We start from the raw sequence: 20,983 nt of genomic DNA on the forward strand, positions 1-20,983 counted from the left end.
CTCAGGCCAGAGCTTCTAGAAATGGCATCTCAACCCATCCTCGGTCACCTGTCAGTTTCTACTTATGCTGAGACCCCAAGAATTCATGTGAGGTCTATAGCAGTGATAATTCAACCACTGGCCATGGGCCTGTGTGGAGCTGCAGGTGCAGAAAGGTTGACAATCACTGCTCAGTTGCCTTGAATGTAGTTGTGATTCATAGACCCACATGCAGGACAACTGCCAGGTCATAGGGTTCCGGAGGCTGCAAGATTTTGCTCCAGAGCAATGTCTGCAAGGCTGGTGATGTGCCCCGGAGGCTGAGCTCAGCTCTAGATACACACCTGCTCAGCAGTACTGCAGCTGTGTGGAGAGAAGCAGTAGCCTCCTGTGTCTGCACTGGAACCACTTGTGGCTCTGTCTAGTTTGGAAGCGGCTCTTTCTTTCCTGGTTGAATAGGTTGGACTCCCACTTCTTCCAGAAAACTGTACAGTGGGTCACCTCTTTAAGAGAAAATCTGCTCTTTAGGAGAACAACCCCTCTCCCACTGGAGACCTTAATGATGGGCTCCTATCATGGATCCTGGAACCATGGCCATGGGGCCATGATCTCAAATCAGTTAGACTCATCCATCATGGGCCCAAGAGTGAGGGTGCTCATGCCTGTGGGTGAGGTTGGGATGGTAGCACCCCTTTTCTACAGTCTACCTGACTCTGGACTCTGGAGAACAAAAAGGTGTATTTGTGATAAGTGGGAAGGAGCTGAGATAGAATGATGCAATGAGGCAAAGTAGGAAAGAGATAGACAGACAAACACAGAGAGACAGAGATAGACAGAAAAACTGGGAGAGAAGGGACTCCCAAGTCCTGAGGCTCAGGTCCTCTACCCTCAAGTGGAACCAGAGCCCGGAAACTCTCTCTTTCATCTACTCTGACTTACATCTCTATTGCTTGCAGATCAAAGAATTCCAACAACACTTGATCACAAGGTTGGTTTATCCATAACCTATGCAGCTATGGAGATTTGTTAAGCAAGAGAACTTTGCCAATGTCCGACAGAATCAGGACTCTCTATTGACTTCTGTACTCAGGGCCAAGGACAGGAGGCTCTAGGTTAGGAATATGCAGCTCTGGTGAAAACATTCACAAACCTTTAGGCCAGGAGAGGGTGTGCAGAGCACTGTGCTGATGAAGGAAAGGTCACAACTGACACCTCCTGGGAGGAGTGCGACTTTAACACATGTTGAATCCCCCCATGGTATTATTCCCAAATTTCCTGGCAGATAGAACACTTAGGTAGAACAACTGTTCTGGGGTGGGGATGGGGTCCTCCTGTAGAGACACTGCTCCTGGGATTCTCCTTGAGGCAAAAGTCTGGGAGACACTGCTTCAGAGATGGGGAAGGACAGTACAAAGAGGGGTGCCACCTACCTTTGACAAGAGTCCACTCAATGGCTTGACTCTGGGCTGTCCCTCCTCCCTCACAGAGAGCTTTGATCGACAGAGATAAGGTGACTTTTTATGATCCATTGTGCTGCTCTTAAGCATTCCTAAACCCCAGTGTTCATGCTTAACTTTTCCCTGGCACCTCACAACCCTAGTTGTCTATCTTTGGTGTCCTGAGTCCTGCCACCCTGCATGTATCTCATTTCCTCTTGCCCTATATAAGCACTGTTAGAAGGGAATAAAGTGTCTCTGGTCATAAGCCTGGGACCCGTTCTTTCCTGGTTATCAGCTGGGGTGGGCATTTCCGCCCCAGATGCACTAGGAGGATGGAAGCTGATCCTTTCTGACATACTGGATTGGCACAACCACACATGTGAGTGGACAGCAGTGTGGATGCTTTAGTAGCCAAAAGAAGGAGAGTAAGGGTGACACCAATAACAGGGTGATGCTCAAGGGCAGGGCTACCTGACATTGAAAATGGAGTTAGTTCCTTCTGGTTTTGCAGAAAGTACTTTACAAACACAGTAAAATCTGTCACACACAACTGCTCTGAGGGAAGAAATAACAAGAACCTCACTCACAGAGCTACTCTAATGTCATGCCCTTAATTCCCCACTTGGCCTTCAAAACAGCTTGAAGAATATAAAACCTGATACCAGGTATGTTGTAGGGAAAAATTGATGCAGGAACACATACACACAATTTTATACAGATGACTTAGGGAAGAATTACACAGTTTCCGCTTCCATACATGCCTCACTTCTGTCTACTTCCTACTTATTTCCAGGGCTAGACATCACAGGACACTTTGTTCTCAGGATCCAATTCTTGTGCATGAGATAGGGGGAGCTGACGGAGCAAATGGTAGTATTAGACAGCAAGGAAGAACCACACATCACATAAATATATTCATTAAACCTAAACCAGATAAACTCAATTTCTCCTTCCTTGGTTCCTCACCTTGTCTTCCAACATGAATCATGATGGAGAACTCAGACTACAAAGGAACAACCCTACCCGACAGCAATTCCACTTGCTGGCTTTTGAAAATCTTACAAAACCAACTGACCATCTATCTCCACAAGCCCGAAGGGATTTCCTAAGCAATGGCCTTTGCTTCTGCTTCTGGGACATTTTAAATTGCAGCGGTCCTCCTTCTCAGGTACTTTATTCCTCTCATCTATTTTTATTTCAGAGGTGCTATGGTAAGGAGAAAAATCATGATATGTAGGTAGTTTATTGTTTCCTTTACTAATATGTAATTTATCAGGTCTCTCCTGCTAGATTATACACGTAAAGAAGCAAGGTAGGAAGTAAACTGTAGATTAGGTACTTGCCTTGCACGTACCTTGACACACCATATAAGTCCCCTAATCCTGTGCCAGCTCAATCTCCCTCCCCAATAAAAAGAATGTAAGCAAAGATCATTGTCTCTCGGGCCAGAGAGAGAGCTTGGAGGTAAGGCGTTTGCCTTGCATGCAGAATGACAGCGGTTCGAATCCTGGCGTTTCGAATCCCAGCATCCAATATGGTCCCTCGAGCTTGCCAGGAGCCATTTCTGAGTTTAGAGCCAGGAGTAATCCCTGAGGGCTTCTGGGTGTGACCAAAAAAAAAAAAAATCATTGTCTCATTTCCTTGGTGTTTCTCAAGTGCTTAGAGTTGTGAACAAAGAACGAAGCAAAGTAAATCGAAGACAATTTAGGATCAGGACTGCTGTCATGTAAAATTTGCAAAGGAAAAACATTCTAAGGCAGACTGTAACCTTGGCCTTGTTTAACCTTTTCGAGCCTCTGGTTCCTTGTGCATAAAACGAATGGGACTTGTGCATTTGACAGGTATGCGCTGTGAAACAATCAAGAACAAGAGGCTACAAAGATGTTTCTAGCATTCAATTTCGTTTTTTTTTTCAGATATTTAAGGATCTTTATTATAATTTTTAGCCATTTTTATTTAGATACTGATCATTAGAGTATTGTTCATCATGTATATATTTTTAATACTTTTTATTGTGACCAAAGTGAATTACGAATCTCTCATAGTAATATTTAAGGTACATAGCGACAATAAATCAGGGCCATTCCCACTATCAGTGCTGTCCTCCCTCCACTCCTATTCCCAGATGCATCCATATCTGCCTCCAACAGAGACTCTAGCATTCCATTTCCAGTCTTCACAAGGTGGTTTCAAAAGTTCCGCCGCCTCCAAGCCCCGCCCACCGGTAGGCCCCGCCTCCAGTCGCACACCTGAGGCCGGCGAGGAGGCCCCGCCCACCCAGGTGCCCCCATCCAATGGCCAAGGTACACGGTGAGGTGAACTTTAGGTGTCCTCTTGGCGCCTGACCAGAGCCCTGGGAACTCAGTATCCCTTTAGCAGTCGTCTCCGGCACGTACCGGACGACCTGCTCCCCTCGGAAGGACCGCTCGGAAAGGCCGGTGATGCTCCCGAGCATCGCTGCTCTCCCTTAGGAGCCTGGGTCTTCGCGGGCTGGAGTGGCGCTCCGGGGCATTCTGGGAATTGTAGTTTTCTCTCTCTCTTCAAGTTCTTCCTCGATACAATTCAGGCTGCTCCGACGTCCCAGGTCTTCCCGGGACTACAATTCCCAGACACCCGCGCGAGTCTCCGGTCACGTGGCCCGCCCGGCCGCGGGGTGGTGGGCGGGGGCCGGCTGGCTGCTCCGGGGCTGTCAGTCGGGAACATCTGGTGACATCTGGAGCCCGCAGGCCCCCGAGACCCCGCCATGGCGCGCGCGGGCGCCGTGGGGACGCATCTCCCCGCGTCAGGTTTCGACCTTTTCGGGGACCTGAGGAAGATGAACAAGCGCCGGGTAACGGGGCCGGCGGTGGCCCCCGGGCGGGAGTCGGGGTGCGCGGCCGGGGGAGCCCCACTTGGCCTCCAGTCGCGCGCGATCGAAGGCGTCCGTGCACGGGGCGCGGTGTCAGGGCTCGAGGGGGGGCGGCCCCCGAGTTCCAGATCTGGGGGAGCAGTCGGAGGGGGTGTGAGGGAGGGCTCGGGCTGCAGGGACAGCCAAAAGAAGGCCCTTGGGGGACGGGGGGACCATCCAGGGACGTCTCCAGTGGGGCAGGGTCCCCATGAAGGCCGCGTCTCTCCATCACTCCTTCCCCGCGTCGGGGCTGGGGCTTGGGGAGTCGGGACCCGCTTTCCATGGAGGTCCCAGGTGTCTCTGACTCAGTTCTCACACCAGCCGAATGGTGACACCTGGAAGGTAGGTGGTTTGCACGCAGGTAACCCGGGACCCAGGGCGCAGGGCTCCCTCCATCTGGGTCCCAAGCTCCCGAGTCTCTCTGCTCCCCTTCTCCTTAGCCTGTGCTCCCCCACTTCCCCCTTCCGTGATCTTGGGGAACTTGGAGCTGCAGAATAAGGAATTGGGGCACAAGGCACTACTGTCAAGGATTCCTCAACACCTGGGGAAATGTGATAGACTCCAACTTGACTGTCTGTGCCATGTCAATACACATATCCTAATACACAGAGAGTGCAGTACTGTTAGGAACACTAAATTACAGAGAGAAAATGCGTTGGAAATGGGTTGATTTCTCCTGATTGAAGGTAAGCACCTTCCTTTCTTTTTAATTAAAAACTTTTTTTTTAGGACCTGAGCGGGTGGCGGTAGCAGTAAGACGTCTGCCTTGCAAGCGCCATCCTAGGATGGACTGTGGTTCCATCCCCCGGTGTCCCATATGGTCCCTCAAGCCAGGAGTGATTTATGGGCGCATAGCCAGGAGTAACCCCTGAGCATCACCAGGTGTGGCCCAAAAACCAAAAAAAAATTTATTAAATCACCGAGAGACACAGTTAAAAAGTTGTTGCTGGTTGAAGCAAGTACCCTCTTTCTCGTTTGTCTCTCTAGCCAGGCATGTGGCAGAATCCATGACTTCTTGTTTCTTCATGTAGGCATATATGGGCATCATTTTTCTTCCCACGTAGCATTTCAAGCCACAGCTGTAGGATGGGGTGTTGGGTGCTTTGAGTTTTGTGAACTCTGACTAGGACTATGCAGAGCTGCAGAGTTCACTGGCGTTTCTGGGACTGGACTTAGTGTCACCAGGTTTATCACTGACATGCAAAACCCAACAGCCAAGGGACCCTGGGCATGGACTCTGTTTGCAAGATACTTCCCTGGCAAAGAGAGCTTTATTTGAAGATCTAGAATCGATGGTTATATTATATTTTGGGGGTGTGTGCACCACATCTGTTGGTGCTCTGGGTTACTCCTGCCTCTGCACTTTGAAATTACTCCTGGCAGGCTCAGAGAACCATATGGGATGCCAAAGGTTGAATCATGGTTGACTGTGTGCAAGGCAAATGCCTTACCCGCTGTTTTGTTACTCTGGCCCTATATTTTATGATATTTCTTTGGTTTTTGGGTCACACCCGGCAGCACTCAGGGACTACTCCTGGCTTCATGCTCAGAAATCGCTCCTGGCAGGCTTGGGGGACCATATGGAGTGCCAGGATTCGAACCAGTGACCTTCTGCATGAAAGGCAAATGCCTTACCTCCATGCTATCTCTCAGGCCCCGTATATTTTATGGATATTTTAAAAATCGATGCTGATTGCTAATGTGAACATTGTAGACAACAGAGGAGTTATGTGATACATGTATCCACTCTACTTTACCAGCTACATTTTGAAATTCCTTTAAATTCCCTCACTCTATATCCCAGAACAGGCTTATCTCTAGCTATTTGCATTGCCTCAGCTTCATTAGTCTCAGAAAAATTCAGGTGCTCAAAAAATACGGTTATATGTACGTATACATTTACATATATAGTAATGTAATGTATTATAAATATATTAGAGAGTTTCGTTCCTTTGCTCATTTCCTTTTTCTTCTCCCTCCAAAATAGCAGCTGGTGAGTGACACTGTGTCAGGCATGCATGCATGCTCTCCCCTAATCTTGAAAGGGGGGCCTCTAATTTCTATGCCGCCTCTGCTTACTATTAATTAAGGCAAGAGCCACATGCAAATACAAGGGCTCTTTGTTTCTGTAGTGAGAAAGAAATGCAGCTACTGGCATTTCTGCTGCTCTGTCGGCTGAAATACGAATGTGTTTGTTTGAATCTCTTAGACATTGGCTAGTTCCTCTTGGCTTCAGAGAGGTCGAGGGCGGACTTGCCTGTGGGAGCTCTGGGGCTGTGCAGTGCGAAGAAGCCTGTCAAGTTGGTTGGCAGAGACAAACAGCAAAAGGCAGTGTGGGTGGGTTTGGATTCTAATCTGTTTGCCATTAGTTCAGTCATAATTACATTCCTGGGTGACCAGGATTTCAATATGGCACTCAGATTGATGGCTAGTTTTTTTGTATAATTGGCCACTTTTTGAGCAAATCTCTGTCTTGCTCAAAGGGATAATTTTAGGGGATTGATTTTATGACCTCTTGGAGAAGTTTTTTGAAATTTAGGACAATCACACCCCATGATATATTTTTAGCCCCTGGCCTTCCATAGGTAAGTGGCTGGGCTTTGGGATTTGCTGTAGTGAGGATAGAAAGTTCTTTTTGCAAATCTTTCTGAAAATAGCAATCTCTATTTCAAACCTTCCTGGGCTTTTCTCAGCCATCTCTGTAATTCATAGTGAAAACATTTCATCAAATCCTTTGAATCAAGTGGTGCCCTCAGTGAACCCTGTCAACAACTTCCACTTTCGGATGTGACCATAGAGAGTGACTTGAGAAGCAGAGTTGAGTAGGGGGGTAGCCAAACCCTTGAACAGTGCCACCACTTAGTGCCCCATTTCCCCTGCTTGCCTGGAAATTGAATGACAGTCTCATGATTTGCTATTTTCCCAGTTGCTATGGAGTTTAAAATCTGGTAGATACTTGGGGCTGGAGCCACAGTACAGTAGGTAGTACATTACACAGCTGACGTGGGTTCAATTCCTGGCATTCCATATGGTCCCCTGAATACTGCCAGGCATGATCCCTGGGTGCAGAGCCAGGAGTAACTACTGAACACCTTTGGGTTGAACACACACACACACACACACACACACACACACACACACACTTTAATTCAGTTATGTTTATTTTCTCATATTTGTTTATTACAGCAAAATGTCTTTACAGCTACTTTAATTCTTTTTTCGGGGGTGACGGGCACATCTGGTGGCACCTAGGTTACTCCTAGCTCTGTGCTCAGAAATTACTCCTGGCAGGCTCAGGGAACCATATGGGATGATGGGGATGGAGCCCAATTCTATTGTGTTCAAGGAAATGCACTACCCGCTGTATTATCATTCCGGCTCTACTTTAATTCATTAAAAAATTTTAAGTCGAGGCCGGAGTGATGATATAGCAGTAGGGCATTTGCCTTGCCTTAGTGATGCTGACCCAGTCTGACCTAGTTCGATTCCTGGCATCCCATATAGTTCCCCCAAGCCTGCCAGGAGCTATTTCTGAATGAAGAGCCAGTAATAACCTCTGAGTACCACCAGATGTGGCCCAAAAACCCCAAAAATAAATAAATTAAAAAATTAAGTCCCTTTCATCAATATCTTTACTTTCAAAGTTATCCTTCAGAATAACCCCACATGCACAGTTTCACCCAGGTGTAGCACCAAAAGAGCCAGTTTTGAACTGCTTTGTAACCTTGCTTTCCTGATCAAGCAGATTGACCTCGAGCAAAGTAAGCACCCTACCCACTGTTCTGTCTCTTTGACCCTACTCACCACTATTTATTGTTAATAAAGTTTCATTGGAAGATGATTGTTCATTCGTTCATGTCATCTCTAGCTGCTTTCTTGCCACAAAGGAAGACTCAAGTTCTGTCATCAGTGATTAATTGCCCATTAATTGGGGGGGGGGCACCTTGAGGAAGCGGCTGAAAGAGAGAACTGAAAAAGAGCTAAAGAGAGAGACCATCTTCCCAAGAGGACCCCCCCCCTCCCCAGTGCAGGTGGGGTGCAACTAGTGAGGAAGGCCCAGGACCCATAGCACCTCAAACACCATGTTTACCCTCCTGGGGGGCTCTGGGCAGGCCACAGAGGGAGCAATGCCCAGATGTCCTGGAAAGGAGCACAGGTAGAGGCGAGGGGACCCCCCCCCCCAGCTGGTCAGGAAGTGCTAACCTTGTGGGTGGGAAGAGCAAGGACACCCTGGAGTGAACACGGCAGACCCTGCTTTGCAAGGTTGGGGTGGCTGGAGCTGGATGCCATGGTTGAGGGGAGGTGGGGGCTTAAGCTAGGCCAGGAGACAGTGGAGTCTCAATATCAAGGTTTTCAGAATGGGGGCCTCAGCAGAGGGTCTCAGTGTTGTGGTCTCTGAGTGGAGGTCTCAGTTTTAGGGTTCTCAGTACTAAGGGTCATATGGTCACCATGATCGGCCCTTGGCAGCATTTGGGCCAAGGAGAAGGAAGTGGCAGGAAGCTCGAGAAGGAGAGGGGTAGATATGGGGAGTCTGAGGCTGGGCCCAGAGGAGAAGAGGTACGATCACGTCCCAGGCAAGGGGGCAAGGGAGTGGGGGTCGTGGGGGGCCAGAGACATCCTAGTGTGTGTGGGCAAAGCTCTAAGCAGACCTTTGGCTGGGAAGGAGGATCCCGTGGAAAAATGGGGAGATACTGAGAGGAGCACATAGTGGTTGGTGTCCCTGTCTCGGACACCTGAGAAAGCTGGTTCTGAGCCTGGCTGCTGATTCCCTGCTGGCACAGCTGGACACTGGGCATGTTGATTCTGGAGGCTCCCAGCATGGTTCTCACATTGTGGCCCTAGCTGAGGATTTGCGGGTAGAGCCACTACTTCAGCTGTGACTGTAGCGTCCCCAGGAGCCACCAGCCTCACCAGATTCAGCCACCTGGTGATTGTGCCGGGAAGTTGCCAGTTAGCTATTGGGAATCCTATTCAGAGTGCAGCACCCTGGAGTTTCTGGGTCTGCCCACTGGACCCTTGGGGCCCCCCAGCTCCCACTTCTTCAGGCCTTGTGCCTTTTCCAAACCAGAGGTTGGTTTGCTTAAAGCTACAATTAAACAACAGCTCAACTGGTTCGAGGGAGACTGTGCAGTGCAATGCTCGGGACTGAACCCAGACCTCCTGCATGCAGGGCCTGTGCTCCAGCCCCTTGACCCATTTCCCTGGCCCCCAGAACTGCACTGGGAGCTGCATCCAACCTTCTAAGTGCCCAGAACCCTTGCTCAGTTCCAGTTAGATTGGAGTCATGGAGCAAAATGGGTCAGTACAGAACCCTGGGATCCAAGACTCATTTCAATAGGACATTCCAGAAAGGGTGTCAGTTAAACAGTGGGTAATTAAGGTAGAATCCCATGATCTGGTCCCATCTGCTCAGAATCACCTTTAAGCGGGAGGAAGGGGACCAGAGCTGGTGTTTCCTCCCCTTGGGGAAGCGGGAGAAAGGGAAAAGAGTCAGAGCTGGAAGGAGGCAGCAAAGCTGAAGCTGATATTTAGCTGCCAGTCACTTTCAGGGGAGAAACCTTGAGGTTTTGTTTTGCACTGCCAGGGGTGGAACCCAGAGCCCCAGGCCTCTTGGCTGAGCTGCCCATTGAGAGACACAGGAACAACCTCCTGGGGACCAGGGGGCTTGATTCTGAGCCCTGGCTGTGGCCGCTGGTTCACCTGGGCCTCTTTTTCAGCTCTATTACCAGGTCCTGAACTTCGCCATGATTGTGTCGTCCGCGCTGATGATCTGGAAGGGCCTGATTGTGCTCACAGGCAGCGAGAGCCCCATCGTGGTGGTGCTGAGGTGGGTCCTGGGAGCCACAGAGGCTACATTGCTCTATCGGCAGCACTTTCCTTCGGTGCACACTGAATGTGGCAGCCACTCACCCCAATAAAATAATAAAATTCAAATTAATATGAATCAATTGCAAAAGAATAAAATCAATGTGCCTGCAAATATAGTATGACTACCATATTGCTGATGTATACGGGGATTAAAATCTACTTAATTTGGGAAGTAAATGATGGGGAGAGACGCTGGTGCTAGAATGTTCAATGCACAGAACCCTGTCACTATTGGAAATCATGGTGCCTAAGATAATTTGTTGTTTGGTTTTGTTTTGGGGCCAGGGGTTATATCTAGTTTTGCACTCAGGAATCACTCCTGGAAAGCGTGGGTACCATATGGGATCCTGGGGATCGAACCCAGGTCCGCCGTGTTTAAGGCAAAAGCCATACTCCCTTTACTATGGCTTCAGCCCCTAAAATAATATTTTTTTAACTTTGGCGCCTCATTTGGTGATGTTCAAGGCATACTCCTGACTCTGCACTAAGGAATTACTTCTGGTGGTGCTCCAGGGGCCAGTGGGATGGTAGGGATTGAACCCAGGTCAGCTACCTGCAAGGCAAGGGCCTTACCTGCTGTATTATTGCTCAGTCACAAGTGCCAGTTATTTTTATTTCTTATGTCTGAGAGTACTACTTATTACTTTATTCATATTTTTGCTTCACATACAAAATTTTATTTTATTTTATTTTGGTTTATTTTGGGCCACACCCGGTGACAATCAGGGATTACTCCTGGCTTGGGAGACCATATGGGACGCCAGGAGATTGAACCGTGATCTGTCCTAGGCTAATGCCAGCAAGGCAGACTCCTTACCACTCTGTGCCACTGCTCCGGCCCCCAAATTTTAATTTTAATGTCTGCATAGTATTGTCTTGCAGCTATGTATATACCACCTTTTCCCCCACAATTACAGTGTTGTTCTTGATTGAGTTTCAGTCATACAATGTCCAGCATCCTTTGCCAGTGCACATTTTCCACCACCAATATCCCAGTTTCCCCACCCTGCCTGCCTTTGTGGTAGACATTTTTCTTCTCGGTCTGTCTCTCTCTCTCTCGCTCGGTCTGTCTGTCTCTCTCTCTCTCTCTCTCTCTCTCTCTCTCTCTCTCTCAGACACTATGCTTTGTACTTTTACTGAAGTGCTATCTATTATGCATATCACTTTTCTTTTTTTCAGTACTTAGTTCTTACCCAAAGTGATCATTTCCAACTATCTCTGTCATAATGGACCCTTCTCTGCCCCTAACATCTTTTCCTACTGTTTGTGGCAAGCTTGCTACCATGATCAAGTCCTAGGTTTCTTTTTTTGTTTGTTTTTCTTGGTTTGTTTTTTGGGCCACACCTGGCAGCACTCAGGGGGTTATTCCTGGCTCTGCACTCAGAAATCACTTCCTAGCAGACTTAGGGGATAATATGGAATACTGGGTATCAAATCCAGGTCATCTGCATGCAAGGCAAATATCCTACCTGCTGTGCTCTGATCCTAAGTCCCTCTTTTTTTTTTGGGGGGGGGGTTGTGTCACACCCTGCAGCTACTCCTGGCTCTACACTCAGAAATCACCCCCAGCAGGCTCAGGGGACCATATGGGATGCCAGGTTTTGAACCACCGTCCTTCTGCATGCAAGGCAAACACCTTACCTCCATGCTATCTCTCCGGCCCCCTAAATCCTTGTTTTCAATCAGCCACATGCCTCCCAGTTCCAAGCATGGGCACTTCTTCTTCCCTGGGGGATTCCTTTAGTGCTCACCAATCAGGACCCACTCTGAGTCTCGAAAGTGTTGGTATCCACTGAAAACTCCAGGCCCAGCATTTGCAGTGCTTAAGAAGAAAATGTACATCTGCCTGTCACCTTTGAAACCAAGCGGTGAGCAGTTATAACCACTCAGCAGTCATGATGAAAGGTTATCCATATGCCAATTTGGGGACTGAAAAGATGGGGTGTGGCAGTTTTGCAGTGAGATTCACTGACCAGCCTCAAGAGTGAAAACAGTGGAAAAGGGGCCGGAGAGATAGCATGGAGGTAAGGCGTTTGCCTCTCATGCAGGAGGTCATCGGTTCGAATCCCGGCGTCCCATATATGGTCCTCCCGTGCCTGCCAGGAGCAATTTCTGAGCCTGGAGCCAGGAATACCCCCTGAGCACTGCCGGGTGGTACCCAAAAACCAAAAAAAAAAAAAAAAAAAAAAAAAGAAAACAGTGGAAAAGACTTCAGGCTGACTTTAAAGCTAAAAGTGGGGTGCCAGATTGATAGCCCAGTGAGCAGAACGTTGCCTTACAAGCAGCCGACCTGGGTTCAATCCCTGGCATTTCTTATGGCCCACCGAACCTGCCAGCAGTAATAATTTCTGAGTGCAGAACCAGGAGTAACTCCCGAGCACCACCAGGTGTGCTCCCCCCAAAAAAGTTCAAAGTGGGCTGTTTACCTGTGCAACATCCAATGTATTCTGGGTTGTTTCTCACTCAAGCCAACTTCCTCAGGGTCGCTCTAGGTTGTCCCCCTCATGCATCTGAGCTCCATGACTTAGCCAAGAGGTTGGTCCCCCCTCCCTTGACTGTCGCTGGGTATTGAAATGGATAGTCTCAGTGGGCTGGCATGTCCCCACTGCCACTAGGTCACAGGCCTATATTCCTGCCTTTTCCCAGTGGCAGCATGGAACCAGCCTTTCATCGGGGGGACCTTCTGTTCCTCACCAACTTCCGGGAAGATCCTATCCGAGTTGGCGAGATCGTGGTGTTTAAAGTGGAAGGACGCGATATTCCGATCGTACACAGAGTAATCAAAGTCCACGAAAAGTAAGTAGGCTTGGCTTGGGTGTCCGAGGGCTGGGATGGATCCTTGGAAAGCATTGACACTGTGGATTAGGTTTCTAGCCCTGTGTTTAGGAACTGGAAGGCGCCAGTCTACAAGGCTGATGGAATCTTGCCTGCAGAAAGTGGCAAGGTCAACAAGGCGCCTGAGATGGAGGCGAGGTCACCGAAAATCTTGAGACGCTGACATTCCTGCCTAGTGTCCATTATGTGAGAGAGTGTTAAGAAAAATCGAATCCTCTTGTCACACAGGGTTATTCAGAGAGGCGATTGGTTTTTCCGGTAGGCAAGCAAGGCTCTTTGTCTCCAAGAGAGACTGTCACTCTGGCCCAGTGGAGTTCCCTGAAGCATGCACAGCCCTGGGGGAAGCGTTCCTCACCCCTGCTCAGTCCTTGAGTGCTTGAACACCACCACCCCACCCTACCTCCTGACTCCCTTGCCCTTGAAAGCCAGCAGCAGTTGCTTGGTCCTGGGACTATGTGGGGACCAGAAACCTCACCTCCAGCTCAGCTCCATCAAGTCTCCAGCAGTGTACACACCCTTATTAAAGGTGTCCCCTTTCACATACTCTGTCATTCTTGTAGCACTTTTACCTACAGAAATCAGGGGATTAAACTTAAGTATTATGCTTACCTGGGTTTTTCAAATAGTGGAGAATTTGTGTGTGTGTGTGTGTGTGTGTGTGTGTGTGTGTGTGTGTGTGTGTGTGTGTGTGTGTGATTATTTGTGCATTATTGATAGTAGAGGCCTCCATTCCATTCACTGAGGACAGATGTTTCCCAAAGGACAGAACTACTTTAAATATTCATTGGATATTCATGTCCTCTCACTCTGAGCTGAGGGAGGGTGGCCTGTTATCTGTGTTCACAACTGTCCTCCCATCCCTCCAGAGAACTAGAGACTCTTCTTCATTTCTAGATGGAGAAAATCACTGGATCACACCATGGCCCTTCCCAGCAGACCCTGATTCTGACTCCTTCCTACAAATGAACCATTAGCTGAAGTTATGGAATAATGATTTACAGTTTCTATAAATCTTGGGATGTCTCTGGTTTTTGTCCACTGAATTTTCCCTCAGAACCAGGACTTTAAGTCAGTGTTGGTTTGCATGTAGTTTCAAATCTTGGTGGATTTTTAAAACCATTTTACCAAATTATCAAAGTGCATTCCCCCAAACCCCAATGGGCTTGCTGAAAAGACCCTCTTTATAGCTCAATAATCCTTTAATGTATTTGACGTGTCAAGGCTACCGAATTATCGATTTACTATATTTAGTCCTCTATGTCTGTGGAGACACCACTTTAGGCTTTTCGTGATTTCTGGTGGATTTTACACCACTTTTTTGCATGGGTGAAGAAGATATTGAATTGTTATGTGAATAATACCTTCAAATTTTGGTAAGAGGAGTCAGTTGGAGGAAAGCTAGGGACAACATTTACTTGCATTCAAATCTGTCTGCTCTGGAACCAGCTTCATGTCTAGTGTGAAGAGATGTTTGATCTGCTCTTAGAAGCAAGTCCTCTTTCTTTACCCCTTACAATGGAAGCGAGGCAAGATGCTAATTTCCACTTAACAGGTGCCCCAGTGCTTGAGCAGGTTCATTTTGGGGACTGTTGTGCAAAGTCACAGGTCTCTCAGACCGTGAATCTACATCATGCCATTTAGACTAATTGACTTTCTTTATTTCTGGAAGTACTCAACTCCAGCAGCAAAGCCCCAGTGATCTTTACTTTTCTGAAGCCACTTCTGACACAAAGTGACCCATCAAAGAACAGTTTGCCTAATGATGCTTTGCAGAGAAACATTTCCAAAGGACACTGTGTTTCTTTCCAGAGATAATGGAGACATCAAGTTTCTAACGAAAGGAGATAATAACGAAGTGGATGACAGAGGCTTATACAAGGAAGGCCAGAACTGGCTGGAGAAGAAGGATGTGGTGGGCCGGGCCCGAGGGTGAGGACAACATTAAAATGTTTTATTTAGTTAGTTTTGTTGTTTAGAGTAGCTGCTGTTACATCTATGCCAAGAGAATTCTTTCTCTCCAGTTTGTCTTGGAAGACCACTTGATTTTTTTTTTTTTATTTTAGCCAGCCCTGGCAGTGCTCAGGCCTTACTCCTGGCTCTGTGCTGAGGATCAGTCCTGGCAGTGCTGGAGGCAGGGCAGTGGACATAATAAGTTTTAGTGTGAGGGAGTGAGCCTGGGTTGGCTGTGTGTAAGGCAAGCACCTTAACCCCTGTACTGTCTCTCAGGCCATGCCTGTACATCTTAAACCACAATATCAAGAAACTCCCAATGAGACCCTCTCTAATGCTAGTGCTTCATTGTCCCCTAGAATTAGGCCTCTGGTTCAAAGCCAGGGACACTGGAGAGACAGGGATCTGGAAGCAAACGTTTTTGTAGGAAATAATCCACAAAGAAGGAGAAATGGATTCAGGAATCCCAACGTATAAGCCTTCAGCTCCTAAGAAGCAGGAAGCTCAGTGGGAAGTCCAAAAATGCAAGTGAGCGGTTTTCTGCAGCCTGGCATATTTATGATTAGGTGGTCTAAACAACAATCCAAAGTACTACATTCCAAGATGTTTCCAACCATTGAGTGACAAGGCGTATACTAAGTTGGATGGCATCAGATTAATTCCACATCCTGCACCTATTCATATCTGTTTGTGCATCTGTAACTTCATTTAAAGAAGGACTTTGTCTCTCTTTTTTTTTTTTTGACCCAACAAGAAGTGGGAATTAGGGGCTGAGAGAGAGAGATAGAAAGAGAGAGAAGCAGAGAGACAGAGAGAGACAGACAGAGAGAGAGAGAGAGAGAGAGAGAGAGAGAGAGAGAGAGAGAGAGAGAGAGACGGAGACAGGCAGGGTGGGGGGGCACTTGCCTTGCACATACTAGATCCAAATTCAATGCCCAGCACCCTAAGTCCCACCAGGAGTGTTTGATCAAAAGCACAGAGTTGAGAGTAACCCCTGAGAACTGCTGGGTGTGGTCCCCAAACAAAACAAAAAAGGAAAAAACATGAGAAATAGATTTCCATGTCAGAACTGCATCTTTTGAATGTATTTTGTATGAGTGGGGACATACTCAATTGCTCTATGGCGGGCTGTTGCACATTGTTTGGGGTGCCAGCTGGGGCACCTCAGGGCCACACATGCCCCTCCCCACGAGGGCTCTGAGCCTTAGAGAGTTCCATGGTGCCAGGCTCAATGCATGTGCATTGTCTCCCTATTCCCAATCAACCACTTTTCATTTTCACGTTTGTTTCCTTTCTTTGCAGCTGGGGATCCATCCCAGAGCCATGTGAGAGGTCTGTGCCCTCCTTCCCCAGCTGTGTCCCCGCCCTCAGATTCCTCTTCATGGGGGATCCCCCAGCCAAGGTCTCTTCCCAGGGACACAGCAGCAGCAGGGGGAACCCGTATGTGAACACCAGCCAGGACCACCCCCTCCCTCTCCTGGGCCCTTTTTAGGGTTAATCTCTCCTTAGAAATGTCTCATCTGAATCATTGGAATGGAGCTGAAGCTATAGCACAGTGGGGAGGGCATTTACCTTGCATGTGGCTGACTGGGATTCAATTCTCAGCATCCCATACTGTCCCCTGAACCTGCCAGGAGTAGTCCCTGAGTGCCACTGGGTGTGACCTCCCCCCAAGAAAAAAAAAACAAAAACAAACAAACAAAACCAACAAAGATCTTTGGGATGGAGTTCAGTGACCAAGACTCTGGTCTGGGTCCTCTGCTCCAAAGGAGCAAAACTATAGGACAGACCCTTGGGGCTGTGTAAGAACCAGACTTTGTCCCTGTCCTTCCTTTGCTCATCTTGGGGCATTTTCACTCTCTTGCCTTCCCACTTGAGTCTCAGGGCAAGGTTGCAAATGTTGGCTTGGTTTTCTTTTCTTTTTTTTTTTTTTTCTTGGTTGGTGTTTGTTTTGTTTTTGCCACATCCAGTGGTGCTCAGGGCTTACTCCTGTCTCTGCACTTAAGGATCACTCCTGACAGCCACTAGGAACCATATGCAGAGCCCATGATTGAACCATGTTGGCAACGTGTAGTGCAAACACTTCACCCATTGTACTATGGCTCCAGTCCCTGCAGTTGGTATTTAAAATCCTCTGGTGAGGGGCTTTGTAAAAGCAAGATGCTGAAACCCTTCCCAGAAGCTGGAGACCACCTTGGCTGTGCACCCAGCCCCCTTGTTAAGCTATCTCAGGCTTGGACACCCCAGGAGAGACAGACCATCATCCCCTGGTTTTCTCTTCCCTGCCACCCTGGGAGTATAAATCATGGGCTCTAATTTGTATGCACTGCCCAATCAACTCGTTTGTTACAAACCCTGAAAAGTACCGTGAAGGGAGCATGATGAAAATTCTCTCGGTGCCCTGCTCCCTGCCAGTGCCCTTTAAAACTCTCTCGAATGGCGTTTCTCATCATAAAAGCTGTCCGATCTTCTCAGCTGCAAAACAATCATAAGGGGCAGTTATGAAAGCTGCCTATTTCATTTATGTAACGGCCCTGGTATCTTAATTTCCACATGAAGACACAGCAGCTAGAAGGCAGAGCTGGTTTCTCATTTGGATCTTCTGCTCCTTCTCATCAAGCCCAGTCAGTCATCTTAGAGGGGTTTACAGAGCTTCAAATAGTCCTTTCACCCTGCTACAGTCTTAATATTTCTTCTTTCTCCCACAATTTAGGTTTTTGCCGTATGTCGGCATGGTCACCATCATAATGAATGACTATCCAAAATTCAAGGTAGGAGCTCATGTGTGTGCCTGTATTTAAACATGTACATCCCCATAGGGTTTCAACATAGATATGGGGCATTTTATAGGTGCAGGGGCAAAGGTGCAGACTGTTTATTAGTTAACAAGAAATTAACGTCATTTAGATGATCAGCACTTTACAGGTTTTAACTTCTATATTTTATAGTGACTCCAATATAGTTGTTGCTTTTTTTTTTTAATTATGGAAACCTCCAGACACATACACACACATCGGACAGTAAAAGCAGTATTGGCTATTTCCTCCTATTTTCCACATAAAAGGCCTCGATTTTTTTTTTTTATGTCCTTGAAACAATGGATAGAAACCATGCAGGGGCAAGTCCTTCTACAGGGATGAGTCCTTCTGTAGCAGTGAGCCATGTAGGGATATCCTGCAGGGGTGAGTCCTCCTGCAGGAGCAAAACTTACTCAGGTGAGTTCTCCAGCAGGAGTGAGTCCTTCTGCAGAGGTGAGTCCTTCCTCAGAGGTTAGCCCTGCAGGGGTAAGTCCTCTTGCAGGGCCAGATCTTTCTGCAGAAGTGAGTCCTTCCTGAGCTCCCTAGGAAGGTTTTATTTTTTCTGGGTGTGACATTGGATGCTGAACAGCAGGGGGTAAAGGCAGAGCATCTTCTTGTCCTGTCCAGTCATGAGTGGTCGCCCCCACACAGCAGAGATCAGGCTCCCCCACCCCACAGACCACACAGCCTCATCCTCTCTTTCCTTTAGTACGCCTTGTTGGCCGTGATGGGTGCATACGTGCTACTGAAACGCGAATCCTGAAGGAGAAGAAACAGTTTCAGGAACCAGCTTGAGATGAATTTTGTGATGAAAGAAGAAAAGTAATATATATGACTGGCTTCCCTGTGGGCATAAAAACGAAGCTACGTGGAGAGCTTTTTGTGTGTTTGTTGTTGTTGTTGTTGTTGTTTTGTCTTGTCCAAATAAAACAATGGCTCTGTTTCCTTTGAGGACTCTGATGTACTGCCCCATGCCATCAGGCCCACTTCCTGTTCCTGCCTGCCAGTGCCAAGGGAAAAAAGTATCAGGAGTTACTGGGCACAGGGCACCCCCAGGGTATGCATTTGCCCCTCCCAGCAGGCAACTTCCTGGAGTATCGCCCCAGGGGGTCAGGAATGCAAGGGGGAGGGGGCTTCTGAGAGGCCTAGGGAGTGTTTAGGCCTGTGCTTTGCCCTCTTGGAATCGGTGGCTTCTTTGAGTCAGAAGACCCAAAGGGTCTTTTCCTCCCTCCTTTACCCTTCCCAGGGCTCCATGATATACTACTGGAGCTGTGTTTGCACCTTAAGAGGGCTAGCATGGTTCATCACACATTCCTCTAGGGGCTGATAGACAGACCTGGGTTCAATTCCTGGCACTCAAGTAGCCCCCCAAGCTCCAGCAGGAGTGATCCCTTAGCATTGCTGGGTATGGCACAAGAACCCAGAATAAACTGAAATAACCATTTAGTACCTATAACCCAGTATGGGGGGAAAAAGGACAGCTGGTGACACATTTGGTTGGTGGAGGAACAGCTGCGCAGAGGATGGGGGCAGAGTAAGGGGCTCAGGGACAACAGGATAAGGGGCTGCATGAGGTGGCCAGGGAAGGCCTGAGTGAGGAGCAGGCACTGAGCACAGTTCTTGGGAAGGGAGGAGGCAAACGTTCATAGTGTCAGCCAGCAGGATCCCAGGAAGTCTGATGGGAAATGACCAAGTTAGCTCCCAAGCCTAGCTTGAGCAGGACCAGAGAAGCTTGACCAGCACTGACCAACCACCCACTCACAGCCTGGCCAGACTTTAGACACTGACTTTAGGAACACCATGGCGAGATACAGCAGTTATTTTATATCGACCCTGTTGATTTAAGTCTTGATAATTCGGGGAGAGATAGCCTGCAGTAAGGCGTTTGCCTGGCATGCGGCCTATCCAGGACATTCGGTGGCTCTAATCCCAGCATCCCATATGATCCCCCATGTCAGGAGCAGTTTATGAGCACAGAGCCAGGAGTAACTCCTGAGCACTGCTGGGTGTGACCCCCCCAAAAAAAAAGTCTTAATAATTCCATTTGTCTTTCTGTTGTAACAAACAATATGAATTAAATTCGTGCCTGTAAGGGGACAGAGTAGGGTGGTGGGTGGGAGGTTGGGGACACTTGTGGAGGGAAGGTCACATTCATTGGTGGTAGGACTGGGGTATGGACATTTAATGCCTGAAATAACTGTATTAGGGACAACTTGGTAAATCACAGTAATATAATAAAAAGTATACATATACATATATATGTATCAAAAATTCTGGCATGTATATATATATATTTCACTCTACAAAAATGTCCTCCCCTCAGGTGCCAGAGTGATAGCATAATGGGTAGCTTATTTGCCTTTTACATTGCTGACCCGAATTCGACCCCCCAAGCCCACGAGGAGTGATTCCTGTGCTCCAAGCTAAGAGTAACTCCGAGTACTGCCATGTATGGCCCAAAAACAAAAGCCCCAAAAACCCAAATGTTCTCTCCTCAGTGACTGTGAAGAATTTTTGGGCCATCAGCATTCCTTTGGGTTTGTCCGACCATCCCATAGAATGTCCTGGTGGCCTCAGCTATAAGGTGGGACTGTGGGGACCCCAGTAGGGACAGATGAGGGCTTGGTCATATACATGAGTTGGGGAGTTCCTTTTTCTTCCCATGGAAGCCTGTGTCACCTGTCATTCCAAGGGCCCCTCTGCATGGCTATGTTTGGGGAGCTGTCTTTTTGAGAAGAGGCTCTTTCCACAATGGGCCTCATCTGTGGAGCTCCCAGAAGAGAAAAGAAGAAACAGACTGACAGTATCACCAAGCATGACTGACTCCTTTGTGTCTGTGAATAAACATTTTAGAGGAAAAATAGAGTTCATTTACCTGAACACAGAAATGGGATTGTAGTATGTGGAGTCTGTTGAGAGTATGGCCGAGATTGGGGGTGCCTACAAGGTTCTACCCTGACACTGTAGGTGCCCAGGTGTGCCACCTCCTATACCTCATCCTTACCCTCCTTCAGAGTTGGAAAATCTCCTGGGAATACCCTGGGCCCCTGGGTAACACTCCCCAACACCCCCAAATAAAAGTTTGAGCCAAACTTTGTGGGCGACCATACACCCACATATTCAATGGATTTTTCACCGCTGCCTGATTCAAGCCATAAGTTTGCATAGCCCTGAGCCAAAAGAACCCTGCAAATAAATTTAGCTCACCACAGAGAATCTGGCTTAAC

The 20,983-nt window shown here is 47.9% G+C and overlaps 1 protein-coding gene across 1 annotated transcript; it reads left to right on the plus strand.

Moving 5' to 3' along the window:
• Positions 1–4,069: 4,069 nt before the first annotated feature.
• LOC126020574 (signal peptidase complex catalytic subunit SEC11C-like) lies at positions 4,070–18,649 on the plus strand. The gene is made up of 6 exons (XM_049782061.1): positions 4,070–4,248; positions 10,023–10,132; positions 12,820–12,969; positions 14,818–14,937; positions 17,672–17,729; positions 18,466–18,649. Exons 1-6 carry the CDS (start codon positions 4,162–4,164, stop codon positions 18,517–18,519), a joined length of 579 nt encoding a protein of 192 aa, XP_049638018.1. The 5' UTR covers positions 4,070–4,161; the 3' UTR covers positions 18,520–18,649.
• Positions 18,650–20,983: the final 2,334 nt, after the last annotated feature.

This window comes from Suncus etruscus, chromosome 10 (genome assembly GCF_024139225.1).
Source record: "Suncus etruscus isolate mSunEtr1 chromosome 10, mSunEtr1.pri.cur, whole genome shotgun sequence".
NCBI lineage: Eukaryota > Metazoa > Chordata > Mammalia > Eulipotyphla > Soricidae > Suncus > Suncus etruscus.